At 47.1% G+C, this 22,186-nt stretch overlaps 2 protein-coding genes across 2 annotated transcripts; both read left to right on the top strand.

Moving 5' to 3' along the window:
- The first annotated feature begins 2,979 nt into the window (after nt 1-2,979).
- Nucleotides 2,980-6,695, top strand: LOC120642831 (zinc finger CCCH domain-containing protein 32-like). The gene is made up of 3 exons (XM_039919436.1): nt 2,980-3,325; nt 4,212-4,322; nt 4,436-6,695. Exons 1-3 carry the CDS (start codon nt 3,206-3,208, stop codon nt 6,284-6,286), a joined length of 2,082 nt encoding a protein of 693 aa, XP_039775370.1. The 5' UTR covers nt 2,980-3,205; the 3' UTR covers nt 6,287-6,695.
- Nucleotides 6,696-10,246: 3,551 nt separating this feature from the next.
- LOC120642830 (protein DJ-1 homolog D) lies at nt 10,247-13,315 on the top strand. Its single transcript, XM_039919435.1, has 5 exons — nt 10,247-10,449; nt 10,526-10,642; nt 11,665-12,105; nt 12,322-12,684; nt 12,809-13,315. Exons 1-5 carry the CDS (start codon nt 10,396-10,398, stop codon nt 12,995-12,997), a joined length of 1,164 nt encoding a protein of 387 aa, XP_039775369.1. The 5' UTR covers nt 10,247-10,395; the 3' UTR covers nt 12,998-13,315.
- Nucleotides 13,316-22,186: the final 8,871 nt, after the last annotated feature.

The raw sequence follows: 22,186 nt of genomic DNA, 5'->3' as shown, positions 1-22,186 counted from the left end.
CGTGTTCACATTATAAAACTTTATCAAAATTATTTGAAACTTATTGAAAATGACTCAATATGCCTGGCAGCTACTCTGTGGAAAGCTGAGTGGCTAGAACTACATGTGGGCCCCGCGTCAAGAGCCGGACTCTGGAAATAAAACATCGCGGTCACACTATAAAATTTTATCCAAATTGACTGAAATTTGTTGGAAATGACTCAGCATGACTGACAGCTACTCCGTGTAAAGCTTAGTGGCTAGAACTATATGTGGGCCCCACATCAAGAGCTGGACTTTGGAAATAAAACCTCGCGTTCACACTATAAAATTTTATCCAAATTGACTGAAATTTGTTGGAAATGACTCAGCATGACTGATGGCTACTCTATGTAAAGCAGTGTGGCTAGACGTACATGTGGATCCCACATCAAGAGAAGAGCCATTAAATTTCTATATATAGTAGAACTCATGAGTTTTTATGGGTTACCCGCTTATAATGGAGCGGGTTGGTTAGAGTTGAGAAATTAACATATTGGGTTGGGTTAGGTTAAGTATATCAATATATTACTTTTGGGTGGAGTTAGGCATGATGTGAGTTTCAACCCACTAGCAGGGCTATTTGTTTAAGAGTGTCTGACAGGGACGCCCCTAACGCTCTTTTAGTAGCCGGAACCGTTTTGGAGGAGCTTCCGTAATAGCTCCAGCCCCACTTTTTTACATTGGAAAGCAGCTTCTGAAGCTGTTTGAGCTGGAACCGTTTAGTACAGCTCCTGAAGGAGCTGAAGCTGCTCACGGAGTTGTATCAAACAAATTTAAGAAAATTAGTTCTGTAGCATTGCCAAGTTGCTATTTTAAAAAAATACTATTGAAAGATCACCGTTCCTTAAAATACCATTGAAAGCGGCAATCCATTGCGAAAAATACTATTCCGTTAACTTCTCAGTTAAGACTATGTTTTCTTCTCTACTATGGATAAGAAAATGTTAACTTTACCATTATCTTATTCGTGGCAGCAACAACTCAAAAGTCAAACCTACTCCATTATTCATCTCATGTGCTGCTTCTCCTCCGTAGCCATCACAACTAGCGGAAGGTCATCTTGCTACCTCGTTCTCCCCATGAAACAGATGCAGTTCATCTCCTTCATTCTCCAAGACCCGAGCTGTCCACCCTGTAGGAGCATGCTGCCTCTCCATCAATTTTTGCACGAGCATCAAATCCATTAATTGGAGATCCAATCAACAACCACCAGAGTAGATTCACAGCAACCAGCTCCTCAATCAGCAAACACGAGAGATCATCTTCCTTTACCTCGATTCCTCCCCATGCCATCCACGTGCTTTGCCTTTGCTCCTCCCCTGCCTCTTGACCAGCAGCAAAGCAAGCATGGCAAATAGGCAAACAACTGATGAGAGCCCGTGCAGTTACACAGCCGGGTGCCGCTAGGCCACCGTCATACCATGCTGCACCGCTACATTGGAGCATGTCAGGTCCGGGGGAGTGGGCATGGCATGGCAACCTGCTACTGTAATAAGCCCTATTTGAGACCGCGGGAGAGAAACGCGCGAGCACGATAAGCCAACACGGCTTGCTGCCCGCTTCAGCCGGTTTGCAAGTGCACAATTTAAATCCCGCTTAAACTGCGGATGGGCAGGTGAAACATGCGCATCATTTGCCGGGTTTATTCCGCGTTTTTCACAGATAAACCTCGCGAACGCGGAAATAAACAGGGTTATAGTCTAGTGGGAGGGGAAGCAAGGATGATGAAGAAAATGAGGGTAAAATTGACAATTCATTTTATCCAATAGAGAGGAAGACATTTTTTTACCTGTAAAAAGTAACGGAATGATATTTTACCAAATAGATTATCAAATTCGATGGTATTTTATGTAACAGTATTTTTTCAAAAATAATAATTTTTTGGTGCTACAGAATTAAATTTCCCCAACAAATCCCATGGGCAGGCGTGGAGAGGCAGAGCCGCAAAGGCCGCACCAACCCATCCAGTCCAGAGTCCACAAGCGCAGCCAGCCAAGGGCGCTGCGGCGCTGCCCATCCCCTGTTGCCGGCGAACCCGATTCCGTTGCGCCCCTTGGTTTCCTTGCCCAGCGGCCCGCACGGCCTGGGTCTGCTGCTGAATCGGCGTGTCGTGTGTGGTGTACTGTAGGGCTGGTGTGATTGCCGCGGCGCTGCCTCGCGGTTTGTTCTGGGTTTGGGATTTGGGTCTGTATTGGTGGCTTGGTGCTGCTGTTGGCGGGGAGGCCCTGGATTGTAGTCCGTCGCAGGGCCGTCGGGGCGCGGGGTGTGGGCGGCACAAAATCGCCCCGACTCGAGGAGCTCCATTTCAATGTTGTCGAGCGGTCTGATTGGTGAAATTCTCTCAGAAGTGGAGTGGACTTTTGAGGTTGATAGTGATGATTATTTCTTGAGAGTGTTGACAACTCAAAATTGGCACAGCTCAAGTTTGCTAGACAATCTAAGCGAACCGATCAGATCGGTCTAAAAGACATTACCAAATCTCCAATTGGATTGCACTATTGCGTAGATCTCGTCGAGGTGATCAAAATGCATATATAAAACATATCCGTATGAGAAAATTATACCTCTTGGAAGATCTGCACTTCAGGGACGGTCAGACCGGTACGGAACGCCCAATCCAAACTAGGAGCTAAAGGTGAAGGTAAACTGAGTTAAAAAAGGTTGATTCGACTGGAACTAGTAGGCAGTAGCCCATGACAATGCTTGAAGGTGAATAGAGGTAAAACGATAGTAGCCCATGACAATGCTTAGAAGGTGAATTGAGCTAAAACTAGTAGGGCTTGCTCCGCGGGTTATAACAGTCAACAATGCAGATTTTTTTTCCTTTTCGAGACAAACGGTCAATGCCGAACACAGAGCGGGGTTGCTTCCTGTCCGTGCCCCCCCCCCCCCCAACCCCCCGGCGGCCCCGTCATATACCGTGGCGTCGCGCTGTCTCTTTCGGTTTGGTTAAACCCGACCCACCCAGTAGTCCACACGCGCAGCCAGCCAAGGGCGCGGCCCATCCCCCCTCCCCTTCCCCAACCCTAGCCTCCGCGGCGGGGATAGATCTAGCCCTCCGCCCCCGCCGCCGCCAGGCTCGCCGAGCCCTAGCTTCCCTCCCGAGCCGCTGCGGTCGCGATCGCCGCCGCGTCGCGCGGGGCGGAGGAGGATCCCGCGGCCCCCCACCTTCGAGACGGGGGCCATGGAGGCGGGCGGCGCCGCGGAGGCGGGCGGCGCGAAGCCGCTGACGCCGGAGGAGGAGGCGCTGCGGCGCAGCACCGACTGCGTCTACTTCCTCGCCTCGCCCCTCACCTGCAAGAAGGTACGCCGCGCGCCCCCCACGCTTCCGGTCTCCTCCACCTCTGATTGCGAGCCTGTTTGGTTCCCCGCTGGTATTTTGGCGATTGGAGCCTGTAGTTCTTCGCACGAGGCGGGTTCGGTTCGGGGATAGGGCCTGGGGTAGGGTTTCTGGCCTGGGTACCTGGGAATTTTGGTGAAAACATCGAATTTTGTTTCGGTTCTGGACGCATGTCTTGTATAGGAGCAGGGCGATGAGTGGAACCGTATATGATTGTGATTTGAGCAGCATCAGGGAGTTTGAGAGATTAACACACGTATGTGCAAGCCTGTGTATTTTTCCTTGTTTGAAAAGGTAGAGCCAGGGTAGTGTGTGCCATCCAGTTGCGTCATCAAACGCTATGATGGTAGCGGCAGGCTTACTGAGAATTGAAATTCCAGAGGATCGAAACAGCACCCCCTCTACCATCTGATATGGGTTTAATCATACATCTTTTATACGTTGGAGAAGGTTGTGAGAGATTTCTGGTGCCTACAGCCTCAATGGGCTTTGCTCGATCAGTATAATCTGCTGTTTTTTTTCCTAGCATTGATGGACGAGTACCCTCATGTAATGATCTTACATGACCGAACATGTTGTACAATACATTATGAAACCAACAACCAAAATCATGATTTGTCAGAAAGCCTTCATGCTTGGCTCTCGCACTGTTTCTTGTGTGTATAACTTCACACATTGTTAGCTCATTCAATTTTTAGCATCACATTTATAATTGTGCTTGATTAGACTATATTGCCATCTCATTCGTAACACAGTTGGGTTTTTAATTAAAATTCATGTTTGCCTGCCATTGTTTCTTATAACCTTCCTGTCAAATCTTAAACTAATCATTATTTCTTTTTTCCTTTAGGGTAATGAATGTGATTTTCGTCACAGCGAGGGTGCCCGGATGAACCCTCGAGACTGTTGGTACTGGTTGAATGGCAGTTGTTTGAACCCAAAATGTTCATTTCGCCATCCGGTACGTCTGTTTCCCTTTCCTTAATATCTAGTATTATATCTATGACAATCATTTGCATATTTTATTTGTTGAAATTATTTTCTGAATTTTGATTTCCTTTTTGCCTTCTCCAGCCAATTGATGGTCTCTTTGGTGCCCCAACTCCTGGAATACCTCCTGTTCCTTCCAACTATGGTGCTTATAGCTCGGGCAAACAGATGGTCCCATGCTATTACTTCCAAAAAGGGAACTGCCTGAAGGGTGATAGATGCCCTTTTTATCATGGACCGCAAGTGGCTGGTAATAATCCCACAGATCAGGCGGTAAAGGTTTCATCCTTACCTTTAGAACTGCCCCAGGCTAAAAAGAATGAAGAGTCTGCAGCTCCGAATAATTTAACTTCGCAAGGTGCTCGAATAACTGATGACAGGACTACTATGGTCCATATTGGTAAGAGTGGTGTAGGTGCAACACCTACTGAACTAGCTTCCAATGCAGTGAAGTCTAGGCCCAATTCAGAGCAGGCACCCAATAGTACGCCAGCAGCAAAGAAAAGTTTCACAATTGAGGAGGATCATCCTATGCACTATCAGAACCAGCTTCCTGTTGAAGGTGATTCTGTCCAAGACTGGAACCAAAATTTCCAAATGCCTGCAACAGATGACCTGCCACAGAATAGCAGGGAGGCTGAGGATTTTTTGGGGGAGTCTTCTCCTGGTTTTGATGTTCTTGTAGACAATGATGCAGATGGTGCTGCTTATTTACATGATGAGGAAGATTTCGGGAGGGATATGTACCCGGTAGAAGATTATGAATATGCTCCAGCTGATTTTGATACTCAGGCCCATCATGAAAGTGTACAGTTCAATGGAATGGGCGAGAATGGACAGATTGGACAACTTTATGGTGACTATGATAGGAAACGGCGCAGATCCTCATCTGAGAGGAGCATAGACAGACCTTTCCATCCAGATAGAAGGTTTCCCCACAGAGGCCTTGATCGTGATGAGATAGATGGGTCAGATCTACGTCATCAGCTCCGCAGGAGACGGATAAGTGGGCCTTCAACAGCCATTAGCCCAGAACGGGCTAATGGGGGGCGGCACTGGAGGGGTGAACACTACAGAGAAAGGGCATATGGTGGTCACCACATGCACAACGATCGCCGTCAAGGCCCACGAGGAAGCACTCTGAGTTCCCGTCTGCAGGCCAGAATAAAGCTTCCCGGAAGATCACCTGATAGAGTTGAAACTCGCTTTGAGGATGAGCGAGACAGGAGGAGACTCCGGGAGAGATTCTCTCCAGCTAGACGGGCAGATTTTCATGGTGGTAGGAATCGGGAGTCTGGACAACATCAAGAAAGGAGCCACCAGATATCAAGTGAGCTTGTCTCAAGTGTCAGGCATGCAGATGGCCTCTCTATCAGAAGAGATGCAGTGGATTCAGCTCGTTTTCCTGGTCGTAGAAACTTGGGAGAGCCAAGGAAGGCAAATGGATTTGCGGAATCCGAAGCATCTCTTGATTTTGAGGGTCCGAAACCCCTGAGTGTCATCTTGCAGAGGAAAAGAGAGGCAGCAGGGGGCAATAATTCATCTTTCAGCAATGAGAAATCTTCTGAGGTTACCGTCATGCAGACTGGTTCTCTGGTTGAATCTGAGAAGAAAGGATGTGACAACATTATCATGTCTGAAGATTGCAAGAGTGGATTAGGTGATGAAGAGTACAAAGAGGAAGATCATATCCCTGAGGGTCATGGGCAGTCTTCATCGCATGGTGATAAATTTGAGGTTGAAGATGCTGCTGAGGTGGATCCAGAAGGAATTCAAGAGGCAGATAACTATGACCAGAGAGAGGGTGAGTCAGATGACTACGAGACAATTGAAGGTCATGACTACAAATCTGAGGATGAAAATGCATACCAAGACGATGAAGACCTCGACGATGATGATGACTTTGCTCGGAAAGTAGGGGTTGTTTTCTCTTGAGCTCTACAGTGTCACTGCTTCTGTTGCTTGAGGGGCAAAGCGTTCTAGGTTTTGTCGTTGCTTCTGTTGCTTGAAGCAAAGCTCTGAAGTGCCTGCTTAGCTTAGCGCATCACTTGGATGACTTCATCTGGCACTTCATGTTTCCATTTTAATTTTGATAGTGCCAAAGCCTATTATTTTTCTGAGGCTGATAACTGATAAGTATAGGTCAGATATGAATCGAGGTGGCATTCATAAACGATTGTGGTCTACATGTGAACAGCTGTGCTTTGGTCAGCATATCTGACCTATCCTCAAACTCTGTATTGTATTAGTTTCCCTACTAACAGCAGTATATTCCTTGGATCAATTTATGCCGGAAATGAAAAGTATAATCAGCCCCCAAAAGAGGGGGACTTTTGTTCACAAATACCTTGTCTCTGTAGGATGCCTAAGTTCTTTTTTTTTTGTGGCTGACTTTATATTTCCGCAACCGACATATCAGTGTTCAGTGACCCATCGGGGAAAAAAAACTGCAGGGGCGGTCTTGTAGAGGATCAGTGTCCGAATGAGAGATAGGCAGATAGCCATGAGTCCATGACCTCCTTGGGATACCATAGTTGTACACGGGGAGTATCAATGTATCACGTACTTTCTCAAACTCACATGGTGTCGGGCTGTTGATAGTATCTGCTGGCAAGTTCGGTACTACGGAGTACAGTATGTACAAGCCTACTGAGTGCAGATCAGGGAAGACTAGAAACATGTGCGCGGCATTTGAGCATAAATATATCTATCGCGTAGTGTAGTTTGGGGCTTCGAACCCATTGATGTTAATATACTTGATCTATTTGGTGGACTAAAAGTTTTTCTAAAAGAAAAATAACAGACGCTATGGTTATGGATCTCCTGTTTTCTCGTAGGAGTGCAGCAGGTCACATTCTGTAAATTGTCCAAAAAGATTTCCGAATACCTACTAGATCCACTCTCCATGCATTTACTTAATTTTTCTTTTCACGCATCAATCACAAGCTGGTCTAGAGCTTGATTGAGGGGAATGAATATGTATTCTTCTTTTTCCATGACCTATTATAAAAATAGCAGAAATCCTCTATATGTGGAATACCAAAGAAATCGCTCTCCTGTTGCTATCTTTTTTTTTTGTATGCAAGCCTAACAAAGTAAAACACCAAGAAATACTACTAAGCATGATGTACCATGCAACTGAAGGCTGAAGTTGTCAACTCTCGAGAAAGGCCGACCACCTTAGCTCCAAATCTTTGGATATATCCATTATGGTTGTATTATGTCTCTATCTAATTTAGCGGCTCCCTGTAGTATGTGTCTGATTAACAACAAGTTTGCTCAGGTGAGTATAATAGAAAGTTTCCTTTATGCATGTTCACCTATAGCAGGGCTTTTGAGAAGATGAAGTTAGTAGGGGGGAGGGGGGGCGGCAATGACCATAAGATCCAGCTTTTCCTCTCTCTAAATTACGCACAATCTGCCTTAAGCATGATGATTAGGAAATTATTAGGTAGCAATGCAACTACAGGCCTTTCCATTTGCTGTGAAAATGGGTATATGCCCATTTCTCATCAAAGACTATCATTATATAGCTTCTCTTATACTTATTAAACCCTATGTACAGGAGCTCATCAACCATGCAGTAACTTCGATCAAAAGAGCTCTAGTGCAGTAACCTAGTACTATGCAGATAAGTAACGTATTATGCTTCTCTCTAACTTAATCAAACCTTCAAAAATCATGTAATTTACATACAGGCAGATAGTTACAGACATATGTGCTAGCTAGATCTATGTAGAGTCCATATCAGTCTCATTTTCAATGACAGTTACTACATAAGGCATGTTATGCAAATACAAGTTACAGTTTCATACCTTATTGTGCATTATGTAGTTAGGATAATAATTATATGAGTATACTAATTTTCAATGGCAGTCATGTCATGCATGTGAAGGCTCTAGTTTTAGAACCTACTGTGGACTATGTAGTTCAGATAATAATCATAGGAGAGTATTCATTTTCAATTACAGTCATGGCAGTTAGTTGCTTGATTTGAAATTTTAAGCATAGATGACAGATAAATATTGACCAAAGAAATAAACAGTATATGTAGAATGAAGAAAAGTTCTTCTTCAGCCGTATTAGCAACAACTGATGAGCACTTGAGTCCTTCAACAAAGTTGTTCAGCTTCCATAATATGTGTAATTATATAATACCACTTTCAGTTGACAGTTCCCAACAATTCACTTGTATACAGGTATGAGGCAAGAAGTATAAATTATATGAGCTTAATCAAGATTTTTCACTATAAATATACGAGATGAAGACAGTCACATTCCATTAATTGAGATTTGTACTGAATCAACCAGAGCTTGATAGAAGGGACCGAAATCCAATCTTGTTGAGCCGAATAGAAAAAAAGCAGAGTATCAGCCCTTGGTAGCGACGAAGGGGCAGCGAATCGAACTCAAAGATGGGATTAATGTTTGATCTCGTTTATTGGGTAGTGCAGAGCAAGGCGGCGGTTCGCGCAGGCGCGCGGGGACGTCGAACAGCTGCTCCGCTTGAGGCGGCCCGACCGCACGCTCGCACGAGCCCAGCATGCCGTCCGGGAGAAGGACGCGCTCGACGTGCTCGCCGAGCTCGAGGCCTACTGCGGCCTCGTTGCCGAGCGGGCGACGCTCGTCGACGCGTGCACGGAGTGCCCGAGGAGCTGCGGGAGGCGGCGGCGGAGCTCCTGTGCGCCACTGAAAGGTGCGGGGGCCTGCCGGAGCTGCAGGAGGTCAGGGGCTTCCTCGCCGCCAAGTTCAGCAGTGACTTCATCTCCGTCGCATCTGAGCTCCGCAGCGGCTGCGGGGTCAACCCCAAGGTGAGCCATGAGCCCATGATTAGAGTCCGGCGGCTGATGGCGTGGCATGAGACAACAGCAGAGCTTGCTCGATTTGAGCGTGGAAGAAGCCACAGCCGCAGCTGGCTGATGGAGTGGTGGCCTGGTGGGAGGAGCAGCGGGGAAGGATGGCCGCGCGCCGCGACTCGCGAGGGGAACGCCGCCGCCTGGCCCGAAGCTTCGGGAAGATGGTCGAGGAACGCTGACCCGTGTTTTCACCGCAGATGCAAGATCCAACAGTCGAGCTTTGGAGGTGACGTGGCCCAATCAGGGCTCAAAAAGTTCACCAAATTTAGGTCTATACTAGAACATTGAGCAGAAATATGCCCTCCAGTTCAGTTTTATTTTAAAAAATTGAACTACAAAAAATTTGGGGGGATTTTCGTAAAATTAGTAGACTGCAGGGGTTATTTGGTAAATTTGGCGTCGACGGAGTACCGGTCGATTACTAAAAAGTTCAAGGGGTTTTTCATAAAATTGATGGACTTCAAAATCATTTTAACAAAGTCTAGGGTTTTTTTTACAAAATTCACGGAGTACGGCACGATTACTAAAAGTTCAGGGTTTTTTTAAAGTAAGGCTCCACGAAGTCCGAGGGGTTTTCCATTAAATTGATGGACTCCGTGTTCATTTTAACAAAGCTCGGGATTTTTTTTATAAATTTTACGTCCCTATCTATTTCTGACCGTCGGATCGCGATCCGATGGCTAATATTTTCGGAGCCGACGTGGCCCATCTCTCTGGCCTGGAGCGTGACGCGCTTTCAGTAAAGAAAGATATATATATAGGGAGAGAAGAGATACCCCCGTTACCAGCAACCTATAAATTCTGTAATCGTTCAGTGCGAATCATCAGGCATTTGAAAGATCAATTTCTGATTTCTGAACGATTCTCTCTTTGAAAGCAAACGATTTGCATGATCTGTTCGTCATCACGAATCGAAGATCGACAAGCCAATCACAGCGCGTAAATTATTGGAGACGAAATGTTCACGCTCAATTCAGAAGTCACCATGAAAATATTTCCTGAAAAATAAACTCACGAAACATCCGAAAGGAGACAAGCAGACAGGTCACTAGAAACAAATGAGAGCCAGGCGTTCTCCGGATGACTCAACAGTGGCTATAACAAACACTATTACCCTAGGCTGGAGAGGAGGCTTCTAGGCTTGGAGCTCGACGACAGGTGGTGGCGAGCCTGCGAGGGGGACCAGAGATGGCGGCGAAGAAGGTGCTCCTGCTCTGCGGCGACTACATGGAGGACTACGAGGTTTGCTCTCTCTCTTCGCCTCCTGCTGAATTAGTTGTGTTTGGATCATGAATCAGCCTTGGATTGTTGGGGTTAGGTTATGGTCCCGTTCCAAGCGCTGCAAGCGTATGGGGTCTCCGTGGATGCCGTCTGCCCCGGCAAGAAGGCCGGCGACGTCTGCCGCACTGCCGTCCATCAGGGAATCGGCCACCAGGTACTTTAAATTGATCTCCCCATGTTCATTAAAGTTTTGCGTGGATCCATTAGGTAGGGTTTGTTTTGTCGGTCTTGCTTATAATGAGATTAGGTGAAGAGTGGCAAACTTGTTCCGTGTTTATTAGATTGACAGTGATTCGGTGAAGAGTGGAGAGTGGAGACTTACACAAATTAGTTTGGATGCTGCGTCTAATTTATTGACTACTCCTTGATCTTCAAATTGCAGTCAACTCATGTTTTTTTTTCTTTTTTATTTTGACGGTCAACTCAGACCCCGCACAGTGCGGGAAGCCTACGGCACTGGGTACGCCCTTTTTATTTTATTTTGACGGTCAACTCATGTTTCTTAGTCAGGGTAGGTGAAAACATTTAACTTTTTTGACTTCTGAGAAGGGTCTGCTTCTGGAGGTCATTTTTAGGATAACTGGTTTGAGATTCACAACTGTTGCCGACCTGCATTTAAAAATGTAGATGGCACATGGTCTCTTAATTTAATTCGAACATTTGAATTCAATACTTCTTTAAATATTGGGAGAACTGCAAGAGAGTTGTAAAATCTGATGGTCGATTGTAACAATGTAACATGTAAAAGCATTTCAAAGTTGTCTATGTATTGGTGATTCCCATATTCCGTGTTATGTAAGATTCTCGTATTGGGCAATCACAATGAAGGTTTGACTTTCTATTTGAATTGTAGCTGTTGACATTCATGTGCGGTCAGATATTTGGAGACTTGTCTAGCCTCTAGTTATCTGCCTGTCTATTCCTAAATGGTGTTGCTTCTGTATAATATAACTGACCTTGAGGCCCTTGTAGTATTGTAACTCACTAACATGCTCTGTCATGCTCCTCTTGCTTACTTCCACTGGCATCTACGCTGATCTGGCTTAGATGTTAGCTGTAAAACTGAGCCGTAGTGTTACTCCTTTTATCCGTGTTTGATGTTACCTTAATTCTTTATAGTTGCTCTGAACCTTTGAAAAGCCTGCATGCATTATATCGTTTTCATATGTCATGCAGACATACTCTGAGACGAGAGGACATAATTTCGCACTAAATGCTTCATTTGATGAGATTACTGCCAATGGATATGATGGATTGGTAATCCCTGGAGGCCGTGCACCAGAATACCTTGCAATGGATGAAAAGGTGCTTGACATAGTCAGAAAGTTCTCTGATGCTAAGAAGCCTATTGCATCAGTTTGCCATGGACAGTTGATTTTGGCAGCAGCAGGAGTAGTTCAGAAACGTACCTGCACAGCATATCCAGCTGTTAAACCAGTTTTGGTTGCTGCTGGTGCTAAGTGGGATGAACCTGACACCATGGCAAAATGCACTGTTGATGGCAACCTCATCACTGCAGCGACTTACGATTCTCATCCTGAATTCATCAGCCTATTTGTCAAAGCACTTGGAGGCTCTGTGGCAGGCTCAGACAAGAAAATATTGTTCCTCTGTGGGGTATGCATCGAGAAAAACCCATGTTCTTAAGTCTTTCCACATTCATATATATACCTTTTTAACTATCTTTCTTTTATATTTCACACTGCATAAATGGGAGAAGCCAAACTGGCTTTCACAGACAATCTAATTCATGTTATGGATCTTCATATACCTTATTTGTCGCAAGTAGTTACCACTTTGCTGAACATTTTTGCTTAATTGCATCATTAATAGGACTACATGGAGGATTATGAGGTTATGGTGCCATTCCAGTCTCTTCAAGCTCTTGGCTGCCATGTCGATGCTGTTTGCCCTGACAAGGGTGCTGGGGAGAAGTGCCCGACAGCCATTCATGACTTTGAAGGTGATCAAACTTACAGTGAGAAGCCTGGACATGATTTTACTTTGACAGCATCATTTGAAAGTGTGGATGCTTCAAGCTATGATGCACTTGTGATTCCTGGGGGACGGGCTCCCGAGTATCTGGCTCTGAATGATAAGGTCATTAGCTTGGTCAAGGGCTTCTCAGATAAAGGAAAGCCAATTGCATCGATCTGCCACGGCCAGCAGATTTTATCCGCTGCTGGAGTCCTTAAGGTGCATCTTGATCTATATGCTATCATGGTTCTGTATTAATTCAGTTTCATTTGATATGCCCTTCTTGGAGCATTCAGTTTCATTTGATATGCCCTTTAGCCCTAGCTGGTTGATTGATATGCAGGGGAAGAAGTGCACCGCGTACCCGGCTGTGAAGCTCAATGTGGTGCTCGGGGGCGGAACCTGGCTGGAGCCTGACCCGATCCACCGCTGCTTCACCGACGGCAACCTTGTGACAGGCGCAGCTTGGCCCGGGCACCCGGAGTTCGTCTCCCAGCTCATGGCTTTGCTGGGCATCAAGGTCTCCTTCTGAACTGAAGGATGAGAGCTTCAAGTGTTCCTGGGCGCAGCTGCGGTTGACGGTATAGCGCTTCAGGCCTGCATACAGACTAGATGCCAGATGGTACTCTGCACTATACCCTGGTTGGTACAGTTCTTACCGGTGGCTTCAAGTTTCAGACTTTCGCCTTTTTGGTACTGGTTGGTAGCACATCTGGTGAAGAACATTCTCTCCACACTATACTATACTACCCTGCCTGGTTTGTATAGTCGTTTGGGCTTGACAATAAAGGCATTTTATGTGTTAATGTGTGTGGTTGGACCAGTGGGCTTTCTCTGGTCGACAGTAAAAGGCCGTGTTTGGTTACTCACCAAATTTTTTGCGCACGTTTTTCGAGAAGAGAATCTCGTGTGCATGGAGTACTAAATGAAGTCTATTTGCAAAACTTTTTCAGGGATGGGTGTAACTTTTCGAGACAAATCTAATGGCGGTAAGTAATTGATGATTTGCTACAGTGCTACAGTAACCATCCTCTAATCGCGCGGTCAAAGGCCTCATTAGATTTGTCTCGCGATTTACACGGGGGGTTGTGGAGGTGGTTTTGTAATTAGACTTCGTTTGCTACTCTAAATTTTTGGTCAAAAGTGCTACAGTAAAAACGTGAAATGTAACCAAACACGGCCAAAGGCTTTTTTCCGAGTTAATTTGATTGGGCCCTACCTACAGCCGCCCAACAAACCTGGTGCCAGCCAATCTATAAAAAAAAATGCTGCCAGACGCCGAAGGGAACCGAGCGGAACGGCACCACTCACCGACAGGTGGTCCCAGCACGCCAGCGTAACCGCGCCACGGCCAATCGCTCTTCGAGTGCCACGCCGCCGGAGCCACCGCCCTCTCCACTCCACTCCACCTCTGTCTCTCTTTCCCCTCTCCTCGCTTCCAAGCCAAGTCAAAAAATCAGCGACGACCACCACGACGATGGGCTGAGGTCGTGGCCACGGAGTGCGAGTGGGCCCTGACGCCTCGTCCCCTTTGCTGCTGCCATCGAGAGCGGCCCATCGTGCCGGTCAGCGCAGGCCGAATTCGTCGTAGGAGCGCCCACCCACCAGGTTGCCACGACACAGCGCAAGGTCTGCCACAGGGCTGCTTGCCGGTACTCGGTGCTGCACTTCCAGCTCGGATCCCACGACATGGCGTTCGGAACGGCCTGACGCCATGTCGCCATCGCCCGCCCAAGAAAGCGCAGCTCGGACGTCCATGTCTGCCACGTCAAGTGTGGATCAATTACTGGAATGGATTGGATTGGAAACCCAAGCTAAGTGCGAGTCAGTTGGTATTGGTTTAGGTCGACGGCAGGTAAGGTAAAGTTAGCAAAAGCCACATTGCAAATCCCAACCGAAAAAAAGGGGGTGGCAGGGCAGCAAGCAGGGGCAGGCGGCGCAAGCAAAAGCCCGCGCCGGGCAGGGAGCACTACGCTAGTGCCGGCTGCCGCGCCGCGCCGCTTTCCGGTCACGCCCAATATCAGACGGCACTCGCGCCAAGCCCATGATGAGGCGGCCACTCAGCGGCTGGCGTGCAAGCTTCCAGCTCCTAACCCCTTTCTCTCAGTTTTGTTTTTCAATAATAATAACTTGCATTGTCACGACGAGCGTTCCGTTAACAAGGAAAGAGACTTTTAAGTAAAACAAACAAAGCACGACCTGCTAATCCCGTTCGGCCGCTCGCCTTTGCCGCCCCCGGGAAAAGAAAACCACGCGACGGGACGCACACTGGTCACCCGTCACAGAGATGACGCCGGGCGCTTTCCGTTTCGGCGTCATCTCATCGGCTACCAAGTTCGCCGTCTTGATAACGGTGTTAGCACTCTTGCAACTATTCATGTTGTCCATGTACCCCGACGCCACCGGGAGAAATGTGATCCTACTCTTTTCAGTTTTGGTTAAATTTAAGAGAATCTGATTTGGGATAAAATCAAAATTACATTCTTGATTTTTGGGATGGTGAGAGGGAGTATAACTGAAGGGGGCCTGCAGAATTGTTGGTTGGCGGCTGGAGCTGCTGGAAAATGAACTGTGTCCGTACACTGCCACAATGGTGACTGTACAATGGCCTAGTGCTATTCACTGCGTTCGGCAGTCTGGAGCTGGAGGTTGGAGCTGGAATGGTGTGAGAGAAAAATACTGTTGGACTGACTGAAGCTGGAGCTGGAGTAGTGTGAGAGAAAATTACTATAGTGTTGGAGGCTACAAGACCAGCCGAACGCAGTGATTGTTGCTGCTGTACTCCTATATCGAAATGGAATATCCTAGCTAGCTGGCTAGCGCGATCAAGCGCCCAGTGGGCGACTGCAAGTTGCCACGACGGAGATGCACGCTTTGTCCAGACGGAGAGGAGACGGATCTTATCATCTCCCATTCCCATCAATCAGAGCGTTCACGGGCTTTCATTTCAGGTTTGTTAAGCGACCAAAAATCTCATCATCCACAATTCAGATCCGCCGCCCTTGTGCATTATTACTCGAGTGGTAGCCATCATAATCTAGCAGGCTACTACTGATATGGCCCCCGGTCGCTTTACTGGCAGTAACTAGGAGTACAATTCTAACAGGTAATTAAGTCTCTGCTTAGTACAATACTCCCACCGTTTGAAATTATAAGTCGTTTGACTTTTTTTATCCCGTGTTTGACCACTCGTCTTATTGAAAATTTTTTGTTGAGTTTGAAAATATAAGAGCGATATAAATAGATTTATCTTAAAATATAGTTTTATAATACAAAATTATACATTGACTAGAAAAAAAATTAGTGATCAAAGTTGTTTTTTTTTAGATTGTGTCCATGTTCGAAACGACTTCCTTACTTCCTTTACAATATGGAGTACGTGATAGCTTTCCAAGGTGACATGTTTGGGCGTCGGAGTAGTTTGTAAAACTATGGTACTAAAAGATTGTAGTTTTATATGCTAAATAAATGCAAAACCGTGTGTTTCAAAAGTCTCGAATGGAGTTTATAAGACTCTGAATTCCGAAATGACTATGGTTTTGACAATAATTGAAAACCAACGGGTGTTTTAGATTGAAACAAACCATATTTTAAACTGTTGTCAAGATCATAGTCAACTACAGTTCCTAAAATTTAGAAATATGGTTTGTAAACTACACTTAGTTTTTTTTTGCGGGTAAACTACACTTAGTTGACTATGGAGTTTATATATATTAGAAGGTTTGTTGCATCTAACACCCAGCAACAACGTTCAAATATCAGAGTGTTTAACGAAAACCATAATATTTATCTATAATATTGTAAAACACTTTGCATGACAGCGGAAATTAGCTAGTCGAAGTGGGACCTGCACGCGGCAACTGTCAGCTACGGACTGCCCCTCGTCGTCGTCACGCTGGCTGGGCACTCGTGCAAGCAGACAAAACATCGGCAAGGCTGCAAGATACGCCCACGTCCATAGATGGCCTAGAAAGGGCGTTGCGCCACAAATAAACTAGGCTGGGCTCCTAACCTGTGAGTAGGATGGAATTCGGTCAGTAAAGGAGAGCTTAAAAACTCTGCATCTTCTAATCATGAATAAACTAATCTCAAATAAATACGTCCGCAGACTGATTGCTCAGGAGATATTTTGCTCCGGCAGTTGGTTGGATTTTGTCTTTTGTGCACGATTTAAAAAAATGCCAGATACGAATTTCACAGAAACTCACCTGATGGACACTAGTGTGCAAACAAAATCAGCAATATATCTAGGCAAGTGCCCTAATAACGATTTAAAGTAGTATGAAAATGTGAGAACCGCCCAATTTACACTCGGTTTATATGAAATTATTGATTAATCCTTTAAGATGAGGGCTAGCACGTGTCCGTCTCTCGACACGCCACGTGCTAATCCACACCTTAGAGGCACTTAATCAACACAATTCACCTAGAACGAGAGCAAACCCGGTAGTCCCGGTACGTGTTTGCCACATACCCAGGATTAAGCACGCGCACCGTTACACAAGCAAGTACATTGCCAATGATCCACAAAGAATAATTTTACACACTTAAAATTACAAGTTCAACATAGGAAGGTTCAAACTAATCTCTATTACAAGCCTTGGGCTCACGAAAGCCATATTATTTAGAAACTTAAAGATTATTATATTTACATGCTCTCACGAAGTTCGATTACGATAAAAACATACTACGATGATGATGTCTTGCTCAAGGACATCATCCCAGCCTCATCGACCTACTCCTCCCCCGCGCCTGAATCGGCGGGGTAGAAGTGGCCGAACACCACTTCCGGATCACCTGCATCTAGGGTTAGAAGCACCCAGAGTACAAAGGTACTCGCAAGACTTAACGCGATTAAATAAACAAGGATCATGCAAAGACTCGAGTAAAGGCTTTAGGGTAGACCTGGGCATCCTCCGGGCCGGGTCGGGTTCGGGTCGGGCCAAAAAAAGCCCGGTGTTTTTTCTAGCGGCCCGTGCCCGACCCGACCCGGTGGCCGGGCCGTAAAATTGAGCCCGCACCCGACCCGACAGCCAGTCGGGTCGGGTCGGGTTCGGGTCGGGTCGGGCCGGGCCTATGTAAAATGTCGGGTTCCTTCGGGTTTCGGGTCAAAATTTTTAGCCCGTGCCCGGCCCGTCAGTCATACCGGGTCAAAAATTTTGACCCGAGCCCGCCCATCAAACTCTTCGGGTCGGGTCGGGTCGTGCTATTTTCGGGCGGGTTGGGTCGGGTCCGTCGGGTCGGGCAGCCCATGCCCAGGTCTACTTTAGGGTTAAGTAATTATTGCATAAGCATGAACTGTCTAGACTATCACCTAGCAAACTTAATTAATCTTGCCCAACCCCCAAACAATTTTAGTTAATTAAGAGAGTAACATAATATATAACTGATCATAGCTGTAACATGAACCATTCCCAACATAAACGAAATTCTACGAGGAGTTCATGGGATAAAGAGCTTGCTCATAACCGAGAGTGCGGCAATTCGAATTGATTAAAATCTTGCAAGGGTGTACTACTTTACCCACACGACGCAAGGACCATGCGACTCACCCAACCGCCCAAAGTTGGATAAGGGGGTACTCGCGTCAATCGTTCCCAACATGAGTAAACCGTTGAGGGTACGCCCAGCTTGCGCGTGGAGACTTAGTTCCACCGGGAACATCTCTAAACTTTCCTACACATAGTTCCACCCGGGGACACACTAAGCCTCCCTGCATAGCCCTTGGCCACGTATCTGGGACCGGGCCCCAATGATCAAGTCAAAGAAGGTAATTGGCTCATCCGTAACATTATATTGGATATGTGGTAGCAGGGAAAGGTGTTCAAAATCGACGTCATCCACTCGGTCCTTAATCGGTCCAAGCGGACTATGCCTATGTGACTTCATTCTCTAGGCCCTACCTTTCCGCTCGAACCTCGCTACTACATTCCACTTGCCCCAGTTGCTCAAGTGCGATCAAAGATAATCAGGTAAGTGTGATCCTCCAAATTATTCCTGTCTAGCGAGCAAAAGAAGTACTTTAAGCATGGCTAAGCATCTAGTCAGGTTAAGTAAATGTCTAACTAACTAGTGCCAAGAACAAGGATGACAAATCAAGGAAGGATAATGCACGCAGATAGGTACAAGAATGCAATATATATACTATAGAACCCAACATTACCCGGTGAGATAAGTAACTAACTCAGATTAAATAGGTGTAAGGAATTATGCTTAGCTGCTTGCCTCGGCTAGCTTCGGGCTCGACCGCGAACGGGACTCCAGGCTCGGGCTCAACGGACTCGGTGGGCTCCACGGGTTCGTTCTCCGACGATTCGGTCACTATAATGCATGAATGCGATGCATAAATAAAATGCATGAAATGATATGCGCGAAATGATGTACATGGAATAACGTTTTGGATATCTGACAAAATCGGAGGTTCCGGCCTGACAAAACCGGAAGTTCCGGTTTTAGGCACTTGCCAGGCCAAAACCGGAAGTTCCGGTTGCCGGACCGTCCGCGACTCGACTTCGACGCGGCGACCATGGCGCAGCGGCGGCACGGCCGTGTTTCGGCGGCAAAGCAGGGCCGGAGCGGGCCGAAGGAGGCACGCACGGGGTGTTCCATAGCAAGGCGAAGCTCACCCCGTGGCAGACGGCGAGGAACGGCGACGAGGCGGCGGTGCGACGGAGAGGAGCGGAGGCGGGCAGCGGCGCTCGGCGAGGGCCCTGCACGACGAGAGAGAGGGCCGGATGAGGAGGGGAACGGGTCGAGGAGAGGGAGGAGATGCTCCCCAAGCGAGGAATCGAGCCACGGCTCACCGGTGACGACGAATCGATGGCGAGGGCGGAGCTCAGACGGCGATGGCAATGGGGAACGGGGAAGGAGCTAAGGTTTGGGCAAAGGGGCGGGTCTAGAAGGACGAGGAGAGGGCGAGCGGATGGATAAGGACGCATGCGCGGAACGAGGATCGCCGACGCGTGGAACGAGGTTCGCCGGCGATTCGTGCTCTGCCCACCGAAGCAGAGTAAAACCGGATGTGCCGGTTTTTGAACCCGGAGATTTCGGTTTTTGAATTTTTCACCCCGGGATGTTACAGAAAAGTTAGATGGACGCTCACAATCCTCGTCATCTCATCCTCCTCAGCATGAACAAGGCGAAGGAAAGAAATCCAAATCCTCAAAATGAAAAGGGAAAAGAAATGCAAAAGGAAAGAGAAAGGTGCTATCAGCCTCAGCTGACAATTCGCCAACAACTGGGCCTGATGAATATTCGCATCGCGCGCTGTGCTGTCCGGCTTTAGATCACAAAAAACCGGTTGCATCCTTTTCGCCCTTGAGAAAAGTGAAATCCATGAGAATTACCGGGGCTTTTTCATTCAGAAAAGCCGAGGCCTGGATGGGACAGCCACTGGCAACTTTTGCAGACCCGAAAAGGATTCCACCCGTACGATGAATCTAACCAGCAGAACACATACACCGCGATTCTCTGAAAAAAAAAGCAAATCTCTGAAGTGAAAAGTTTTGCAGATCTCCAAGGAACATGCATATTGGGAACCCGATGGCATGCAGTATCCTGGAGACCTGAACTCTTTAGCCTGGTTTGCTCAACAGAGAACAGAAACGTTCAATCTGAACCATCAGTTTTCTTTAGAGAAATGAACCATCCGTTTCCCCTGGAAAACATCAATTCTTGACCGAATTGACAGCAGTTGGTGATTCTGCTCATCAATCATCCCGGCCCGGGGGACTTGAACCTGCCATGGACGCCGTGATCACTGAACGTGGGACAGCCGGGCGTGGCCGTCTGAACGCTCAAGTCCGTGGTGGGACCGCCTGTGGGCCCCACGTGCAGCGATATTTTGCGGCTTGATTGGCGACGAGGCGGGAGGGAATCCTGGCGGCGGCGAGACGCGAGAGGAGAGGCCTCAAGCAACGGACAACCGATACAGCTTCTTCCCCCCTCCCCTTTATCATTGCGCCTCCGTCGTCGTTGGTCCAACATGGCCTAACATCTGTCCGGATCTCAATCTCATCGCCATTTAAATTTTAAAAAAGTGCGCTGTTGGCCAACGGATCCAGATGATATTTCCATGGACGTACTCCTAGGCAGCACACAAGTCTAGTACAGTCTAACAGACAGGACGACTATCTCATCTCTTGCATACCCGTCAGATTCCTTGTCGCTGAACGTCTCCGATCCATCCGCATGCATCTGAGTTTCCGACTCAATACGCGTGCTTTGCATCTTGTGCGTCTATATTTCTGAAGAAAGTGAGACTGACCATCTTTGATACGAGCTGACGAGCAGAACTCAGGCTTCTTCAGAATTCAAAAAACTGAAAGCTGCACAACGACGTCTGAAGTTACAGTCAAGCTTTCAGTTCTCGCTATGTCTTGTTTGTCTAATCCAAGTATTTAACTTTAAAATTTCAATATCCTCATTTCCTTTTGCGAGCCATTTTTTTTCCTTCCTAGGATTCTGGCATGCTTTCATCATGCTATCGTTCGTTCTCGCTATGTCCGCTAGATGTTTTTTTTTTTCAAAAAAAAGTCTGCTAGATGGGCAGGCAGCATGATCCATGTAGAAAGGGCACCCTGTAAGTATACAGTAGTATGCCACAGTAGCAAAAGAAAAAAAAGATGATTCCGCGGGCCAAACAAATCCAATAATTCCGTGCCTTTGGGGCCTGGGCTTTGCACTTTTCTCCATTGATGCATGCAGGCGTCCTCCTCAACATACATATCGGGGCATCGACATCCATCAATCAAAGCGTCAAGATCATCATAGATTCAGAGATCTTTTTGTGAGCGTGGTCGCGGTTGATCTTTAATCATTGCTAATTGTTTTTGGTAATTAATGGCGCGCTTAATTATGGTTTTCGACAAGGTGTTTCCAGACAGATGGCCCATTGCAGATCTTTAAGCGTCCAAGTTGTGAAGAATTAAACATGGCAGTTGGATGTTGAGGTACACAGTGAGTTCATCACTTCACATCGTAGCAAAAGGGACGACTTGTCTTTATGGAATGGAATATACCACCAGCCCATGCACTTTGCCAGGAACAGCTCGTCGGAATATACCCTTTGCGTTGCGACCTAGAGAGACCAGAGATGGCCCACCTGCAGTGCTGTCTGCTCCGTACGTGCCGTTACTTGCGCTTGCGCATGCCGCTGCGGTCCATGCGTGATGCGTGCCCGAGCGAGCGATCCTCTTGCTCCGGGTCTCTTGGCAATTTGCATTGGGGGGCCATCCCCATCCATCCACCCGTCGCTCCCGGCAAAGACTCTGGGGGCCGGGCCGAACTACTTACCGTTCGTTACCGATGCAAAGAAGGTTTTTCCAACCGGCTCCAGTTCGTTGGCCCACGTCCTTTGAGATTCAACGCTCAGTTTTCCCTGGTGGAGACGTGGCAACAAGCCGGGGACACATCAGCACTGGAGTTGATGCCAATCGAGGTAGAATCACATGGATTGGCCGAGCTAGACACGCTGCTCAGTTTTGACGGCTCATTATATTCACGTGCACACAACACAACGACTGCTGCTGCTGCTGCTGATACGTGTGTTGACGATGACGGCGTTGGAGTGATATAAATGATCTTCGTCGTGCAGATCGATAAGAGAGAGTCCATCTATCCGACGATTCAGACTGAACAAGCAAAAGGCCGGGCGTGTTTCTGATGACAAATTTGGAGGGATCGGCGCAGTCGAGTCTATCCTCCGCTTCACTGCTTCAGA

The sequence above is a fragment of the Panicum virgatum genome, chromosome 7K (genome assembly GCF_016808335.1).
Source record: "Panicum virgatum strain AP13 chromosome 7K, P.virgatum_v5, whole genome shotgun sequence".
NCBI lineage: Eukaryota > Viridiplantae > Streptophyta > Magnoliopsida > Poales > Poaceae > Panicum > Panicum virgatum.
The sequence above is the reverse complement of the archived record's forward strand: the minus strand, read 5'-3'. Positions and strand labels throughout refer to the sequence as shown.